Source organism: Silurus aristotelis (assembly GCF_946808225.1).
Source record: "Silurus aristotelis genome assembly, chromosome: 26".
Lineage (NCBI taxonomy): Eukaryota > Metazoa > Chordata > Actinopteri > Siluriformes > Siluridae > Silurus > Silurus aristotelis.
This window is the reverse complement of record NC_139599.1, coordinates 9473673-9482153: the sequence shown is the minus strand read 5'-3', so window position 1 is coordinate 9482153 and position 8481 is coordinate 9473673. Positions and strand designations below refer to the sequence as shown.

General features: G+C 35.0%; 1 protein-coding gene across 1 annotated transcript; it reads left to right on the top strand.

Moving 5' to 3' along the window:
• Window positions 1–323: 323 nt before the first annotated feature.
• LOC310720216 (neuropeptide FF receptor 2) lies at window positions 324–5725 on the top strand. Its single transcript, XM_083530634.1, has 4 exons — window positions 324–585; window positions 1898–2242; window positions 4392–4491; window positions 4718–5725. Exons 2-4 carry the CDS (start codon window positions 1906–1908, stop codon window positions 5634–5636), a joined length of 1356 nt encoding a protein of 451 aa, XP_083386760.1. The 5' UTR covers window positions 324–585; window positions 1898–1905; the 3' UTR covers window positions 5637–5725.
• Window positions 5726–8481: the final 2756 nt, after the last annotated feature.

Below are 8481 nucleotides of genomic sequence, written 5' to 3'. Positions count from 1 at the left end.
CACAACTATGTTTGGATTTGCCATTTTGCCTGTTGTTCCTGTAGAAGTTTGATCATTATACTATACCACCAATATAACACATGGCCATTACATAACTGTTTTATAGAAGTTTCAAGTTCATAAACGTAAACAAAAAATTTAATGCTGAGAATATTCCAAAATTAGAACATGGTCAAATTAAAGGTGCTTGAGCAACCAATCTTCTTCATCTAGGTATCTGCTTTATCTGGGTCTCTCGGGTAACACCTTTGAAATTTGCTGGTCCACGGGATCCACGCATAAAACATGAGTTCACACCTTCATTTACACCTAAGAACAAAAATTAATAGTCAAAGCTCCTTATTCAAAGTTTTCACTTTGGTTTCCCATCGTACATTCATTACAATCAGTCTTCTTTCCCATCACAGTCGCACGTTACTTTATTTTACGCCACAAGGGAAATGCAACATGTAATAGAATTAGCATTACAATTCATTTTGTCTTGTCTCTCTAAGGACTGGCCGTATTTTAAAGGCGTGTGCGATTGAAGCAGTCTCCTAAACCGAGCGTGCTTGCTAATGGGAGAGCTCAGCGCCGAGAAATAAGGTGGGTGCACAACGGTGGACATTCGGGATCTTAATCAATTAGTACTTTTCTATGAGACTGAACATTTATCTTCAAATTACATTTGTTAGCATTTTTGACCTATTTGGACAAATGTAAATTTTAGGTAAGTGTACCTTCCATGACGCTCTTTTGCACACTTAAAAAAAATAAAATATTTTTAAAAAGACACTTTTTCATTTAACCCTTGAATTTATATTTCCATTAATTCTCAGGTTTCATAGGTTTATTTATTTATTATTATTCATCTTTGCTACATGTTTTATTTCAGTTTATATAATTGATAGACTTGATGTCATGTGACTGGTGATTTTATTTTTAATTTTTTTATTATCAGTGATTCTTAGTGTTAACATGACATACAGATGCTAGGTTTTCTCTGCATTAAATTGTAACTTTAAACCATCCGAATAAAATGTCTGTGGCGATAAAGCTACTTAAAACTATTTCCACTTGTGAAAATATTTAAATAAGTAATGCGGATATCACTGTTGCCAACAGAAAGCAGCATGGATTTGCATATGTATACTTTTGTATATTTGCCTTTCCCACCAGCAGAGACACCATTAGCAGTAGACCATTAGTTTGGTACATATGTTTAAACTGAAAACATATGATTAATATAACTGCCACAATTTCAAAAAGTTGAGACACTGTGTAAAATATAAATTAAACTAAAAAATGATTTGTTCACCATATTTATTCACAATAAAACACCAAAACCATTTCAAATATTTAAATTGAGGAAATGTATCTGCAGCCAAAGCTTTAATTGCCAGGACCATGCCAGACATATCTCTGTGAGAATTTACCCAGGAAATGTCTTGCTATCTGCAGCACCAGTCTGGGTATTGGCTGTGGCACGCTGGTGAAGAGAGAAAATACAAAATAGTTTGGGTGGGAAGAGAGATGGATCAGCCACCACACAATGCACTGTTCAACCGACTGTGATTCAGCTTCAGCCAGCAAGTCGGTTTAGTGACACAAATTCAATTTAATGCCTTATTTGCTCCACCTGTCTCCAGTGCTATAGGATTGGATTGTCAAGAGCATTCCTCTTGGGACAGACTGACATAAAAATAATACAATATGTTGTCCAATGTTAAACAGCTCATATTTTGTTCATTTGAGTGAATGGTATTGTCTTTCTTTAGCATTTTCCAAATACTAGTCTAGCTCAATTTCTATTAAGAATAGCTTACCAGAAATGTCACCGTACTCCTAATTTTCAATGTAAATAAATGTGATCAACAAAAACAAAACAAAAATTTTATTTTAATTTTTTTACCTCCAGGATTTAAAATGCCAGTGAAAATCCTAGAGCTCAATTCAACGATCTCTTTTGAATCAAGCAATCAAAATTTGATGGATTCAAGCCCTCCTGTTTCATCTCCTGGTGCCAATATCACCTATGTGGACTTCTACCTTCATGACAGCTTTGTGTCCATAATTTTCATTGTGTCCTATCTTCTCATCTTTATGGTGTGTATGGTTGGTAACGGATTGGTGTGCTTTATTGTACTGAGGAGCAAACATATGCGAACTGTCACCAACCTGTTCATTCTCAACCTGGCCATCAGTGATCTGCTTGTTGGATTTTTCTGCATGCCCACCACTTTAGTAGATAACATCATTACAGGTAAGGAATATGGAATTTGTTTTTGTTGAAAAAGTAGTCATTGACAGCTCATTTTGCAATAATAGGGCATATAACCTTACTGGCCACTTAATAAGAACACCCTGTACTTCTGCTCATTTATGCAGTTTTTTAATTAACCAATTGTGTGGCAGCAGGAGAAGCATAATATTAAACTCGATAGTCAAGAGCTTCAGTTAATGTTTACATCAAACAAGCAAATAGTATAAAAGTGCAATCTCTGGGATTTTAATCATGGCATGGATACTGTTGACAGATTGGCTGGTTTAAGTATGTCAGAAACTGCCAATATACTGGGATTTTCACATGAAGTCTCTAGAGATTGCTGCATGAAACAAAAAACAAAAAAACACTGAGTGATTGACAGTTTTGTGAGTGGAAGTGAATTGTTGATATGAGTAATCAGATAAAATGGCTAGACTGTTTCTAGATGCTTGAAAGTATATAGTAATTCATATGAGCGTTCTTGTATGGACCACAACAGCAGAAAAGCACAAAATCTTGAATCAGTTTCCAAAATGTAACTTTGTACTGAGATAACAAAAAAAAAAATCTTAAGAATTACTTAAAATACAAGAAATATACTGAAATCTGATTTTGGGATAAAGATTTGAAAAGTTGTGAGAAACATGCTAACCATGTAACCATGTTAATGCCACATTACCATCAGTCTGTCATATGTTGGAGCAAATACTGTAAGTATAATTTATATAAAAAAGTATTGAGTTGGATTATGCATAGTGATTGTGATCAATTAATAATAATTATGCATTTAATTATATTATAAACATTGCAAAGGATGTTCCTGCTGACAGAAAGAAAAGGCTAGAACCAATTAGTTTGCTCAGATAGGGTGGCCAGGTATTTTAGTGGAGTATTGTAGTGTAGTGGAGTATTTGCAGCACTCTTTGATCGACCATTAACACATTCATCCTTGCTGTACAGTATACTGTCTAGTATACTATACAGTATATTATACAGTATAATGTGTAGTATACTGTATATTTCACATTATAACAAAAAAAAAATTTGATTACAAAACTAAAAAAATAACCCATGGCTTTTTGTACATCTGTAAAAAACAGCGGTGGTTCTGAACATTGTAGATAGGCTTATACTGGTTACATCTAAAATGTTTTCCTTATATATTGGTAAAAATGGTTTAATTTAACTTTCACTTTTTAAAGTCAGCCTAAAGTTTTATCAGAGGACTTGCTTTTTATATCTTCAACTTTTCCAAAACTACAATAGTAAATGTGAAAACCCTACTAGCCCTATATTTCCTATAATGCACACTCCAAAAGGGCAATATTAATTAGCAATCTGAATGTCACATTTTAATACTGGATTTACATTTATATCAAATTGTTCGAGAGCATATTAAGGTTGTAATGCAAGCTGCAAATCACTTACCAGTAAGAATATGAAAGTCAGATTGGAATCACACAAAGAAATACAGGCATGGACCAAAAAGGTTCAAATGTGTAGTAAAACAGTGACCTAAAACACATTACAAACTAAACACAGAACTTCATTAGGGAGAAAAGGTTTTAGACTGACCAAGTCAAATCTCAGACATTTAAACAAATGTGTGCATAAAAAAAAAAAACTTTAAATAGTTTCAAATATATCACATCACATCAAACTCAGCTAAATTTGCAACAATTACTGTGATAATTCCATTTAAGACTCAGGTTCATAAAGCAGGTTATTGGCAATAACCAAACTCGTATTGGAGGTTTATTTGCATGATCTGAAATAATTATATTATTAGTCTTTTTTATATATATTTTTTATATTTTCTTTTGGTTTAATGTTGCATTGTATTAAATTTGACACAAAAAATCCTTTAATCTTATATGTATGCTACTGCCACTTGTATTGAGTCATTAAACTTAATTAATGCCCTTCTCATGTCTTTATAAAATGTTTGAATATTTAGGCCATTATATGACAGAGTATATATATATATATTTTTTTTTATTTTTATTTTTTTAAATGTTATTCAATGATTTTCCCAATTTATTTTTATATATTGTCCCAACCGTAAATTAAATTGTATTTGACAATGAGCACATGTCTGTAGCTTTCTTGTCATTATACATCTGTTTTATGCTAAATTTTCTGCTAGGGTGGCCATTTGGAAGTTTGGTCTGCAAACTGAGTGGAATGGTACAAGGAATATCTGTGTCTGCTTCTGTCTTCACACTGGTAGCCATTGCGGTGGACAGGTAGAGAATTATACATGTATTTGTGTGTGTGAGTGTGAGTAAATAAATAAATAAATAAATAAATAAATAAATAAATAAATAAATAAATAAATAAGCAAACAAATGATACAAAATCTATTTAATATATTTGTATATTTAATTTTAATATTGCTGTGCATATCTATTTGTGTTGTGTCTTATTACTCTCTGTTTCTCTTCTTTTTCTCATAATGTTACTTACTTTCAGATTCCGTTGCATTGTTTACCCCTTCAAGCAAAAGCTGACAGTTTCCACCTCCACTATTACAATCGCAGTGATTTGGGTATTGGCCATTAGCATTATGTGTCCATCGGGTTTCATGCTGCAGGTCACGGAAGAAAGACAGATTTCAATTTTATTAGGGAATGGCAATTCTACACAGTCATTCTACTGGTGCCATGAAAACTGGCCCAACAAGAAAATGCGCAAAATATATACTACCATGCTGTTTGCGAATATCTATATAGGTCCACTTACTCTCATTGTCATCATGTATGCCCGCATTGGACTCACTCTTTTAAAGACAGCCACTCCCACTCATGCAAGCCAAGATTCTGCTTCCAGCGTTGGCTCTGACTTCAGAAATCCAGGTGGCTATGAAACTCGTCAGATTGCATCACAGAAAAAGAAACGGGTGCTTAAGATGTTACTGCTTGTTGCACTGCTGTTCATCTTGTCCTGGTTGCCTTTATGGACCCTAATGATGCTGAGTGATTATGCCAGCCTAAATGAGTTCCAGCACCGGGTAATAAACATGTACATCTACCCTTTGGCCCACTGGTTGGCCTTTTCCAACAGCAGCATCAATCCTATCATTTATGGCTTCTTTAATGAAAATTTCCAAAGGGGATTCCAAGCTGCTTTTAAACTTCAGCTTTTTTCATTGGATCACAACAGAAGTAGGATTTACTTGCACTGTGTGCAGGAGAATGCTGTCCAGACAAAAAATATTAATTTGGCACCAGGACCTGTGTCTGGAGGTGAAGGTCCGAGTCAAGGAATGGTAATTTACAAAACATTTAAAAAGAGCAATGAAAAAAGCTTGGTTAAAAACAGACAGTTCTCAGGAAAGCCAAACCTAAAAGGGCAAAAAAATCAAGAAAAGTTTTCTACCATAAAAGAGTAAATACTATATGGAATTGTAGGTCTTTGAAATCAATTGTTAATATTATTTTTTTATTAGATATAAATATAAAATAAATGTCTGTACAGGGCAACAAACGGGAACATTATGTGTTAATAAAATAATTTGCAACCAGTGTTTTGCTAGTTACTAAGAAATAGTAACTAGTTACAGTTACTCGTTACTTCATTCAAAAACTTAGTTACTTTGTTGATTACTTACACCAAAAAGTAGTGTTACTGTTAAAAGTAACTTTTTAGTTACTTTTTTAAAGAACCTTCTTTAATGTTCCCACTAATGCCCTTTTATGCGTTATGGTCTATACAAACACAAAACTGACTTAAACACAAAGTAATTTTTATTTATTTTTAAACACTTTTATTTAAGTCAGACCAGCACAAACTGAATATATCACAAGGATTTCTGAAATAAATAACAAAACAAGCCAAATAATATATTCACAATCAAAAACTAAAATGGCTTCTGCTGTTGTGTTGAGCTCTTAAAAATTTTCCTTTCACAGCTTAAGTATGAAAACTATTAACAATGTACAACAGAACACCGGGTTAGCTTCTAGCTTCTAGCTTCTAGCATTGAGTTCCTGGAGGAGCTTCAACAGATTGGAGTTGCTGTTTATCGCAGTAGATACGACCTTCGAACCAGAAAAACACAGCTTACATTTGACTTAAAAGTTTTTGTCTTTATACTCAACTAAAGTGAAATAATGAGCATATTTCCACTTTGAGAAACTCGTCTTGCTCTCGCCTCGACTCGCCATTACTGCCGCACAGACCTGAATAAACGGAGTCACGCCCACAGTGCGTCTTCTTTGCGTATACAGTGGTTCATCCACCAATCCTACAATGTGTCACTGTTGTAAACAGACTGTAGTCTACACTTCAGTCAAAATTAATTCATTAAAAAACGGGTAACGCACCATACGGTAACGGTAACGAAGTTACTTTATTTTTAAAAGTAACGCGTTAAAGTTACTGTCAAAAGTTACTGCCCAACACTGTTTGCAACTAATTAGGTTATTTAGCAACAGGTCAGTAAAATGTTTGGGTGTAAAAAGTCTCTCAGAAGACAGACAGTGTTTCACCAATCTGCAAAAAGATGCATCAACAAGTTGTGGAACAATTTCTGAATAATGTTCCTCAACATAAAATTGCAAAGAGTATCTTATTATCTACAGTACATAATATCATCAAAAGTATTTGGAGAAATTTAGCAAATGGACATATTGCCACTGGCTTGTTCATCAGGAACAAATTTACACTTATTAAGAACATCGTATTTATTTTTATCACCAAATAATCTGTGTAAAGCTGCTTCGAGACAATGTTTATTGTTAAAAGTGCAATACAGATTAAAATAAATTGAATTTAATTTAATATTGGCTGGCCGTGATCTTTAGGCCCTCAGGTGACTTTGTTTTAAAAGAGCATGATTTTGTATTGCAATCACTGTCTGTTAACACAGTTTGCTGTGCCATTTACAAATGCAGGATAAAGCTCTATCAGGCAGAGAAGAAGCCATATATGAATGTTATTCAGAATTGCTGTCATCTTCTTTGGGCCAAAGCTAATTTAAAACTGACTCAGCCACAGTGGAAAAAATTTCTGTTTTCAGTTCTGCAAAGCCTGCAACTTTAATAATATGGGGATGCATTAGTTCCTATGAAATGGGCATCTTGCACATCTGGAAAGGTACCATCAATGCGGAAAGTTATATACAGGTTTTACAACAACATGTGCCTCAATCCAGAGGATAATTGTTTCAGGGAAGTTCTTGCATGTTCAACCAGACAATGCCAAACAGCATCCTATACCTATTACAAAATTGTGGCTTCCTAGTAGAAGATTTGAACTACACTGACTGCAGTCCACACTTTCCCCATATGAAACCATTTGGCATATTATGAACTGAAAAATATGTCAAAAAAGCCCCTGGACAGCAGCTTGAATTCTGTATCAGACTCAAATGTGACAACATTTCTGTCCCAAGACTACAGCAATTGATCTCCTCAGTTGCCATTATGCATAGGGACTGTTGTTAAATTAAGAAATGATCCTACACAGTGGTAAACTTGGACCTATCTCAACTTTTTTTAATGTGCTGCGAGTAGTGGAAGCCAGGCTAAGATAAGAGGTGACCATCTGTGAGCAACAGTATGGTGTCATGCTGAGGAAGAGCAATATTTGCTTTGAGAATGTTAATGGAGAAGTATAGAGAAGGTCAGAAGGAGTTGCATTGTTTGTTTGTGGATTTAGAGAAAGTGTACGACAGGGTGACAAGAAAGGAGTTGTGGTATTGTATAAGGAAGTCAGGTGTGTCAGTGAAGTATGCGAGGGTTGTGCAGAACATGTATGAGGACAGTAGTTAAGTGTGCATTAGGAAAGACAGAATGGTTTAAGTTGAAGGTGGGACTGCATCAAGGATCGGCTTTAAGCCCATTTCCTGTTTGCAGTGGTGATGGACAGGTTGACGGATGAGGTCATATATTGTGATTTGTGGTGAGAGTTGGGAGCAGGTTGAGAGCCTGGAGAGGTGGAGGTATGTGCTGGAGAGAAAGGGAATGAAAGTCGGTAGGAGTAAGACAGAGTAAATGTGTGTGAATGCGAGGGAGGGCAGTGGAGTGATGCGCTTGCAGGGAGAAGAGGTGGTGAAGGTGGATGAGTTTAGGTACCTGAGGTCAACAGTGCAATGTAATGGTGAGTGTGTTAGAGAAGTGAAGAAAAGAGTGCAGGCAGGGTGAAGTGGGTGAAGAAGAGTGGCAGAACTGATTGTGATAGAAGGTTTTTGCAAGAGTGAAAGGGAAAGTTTATAGGACTGTGGTGAGACCTGC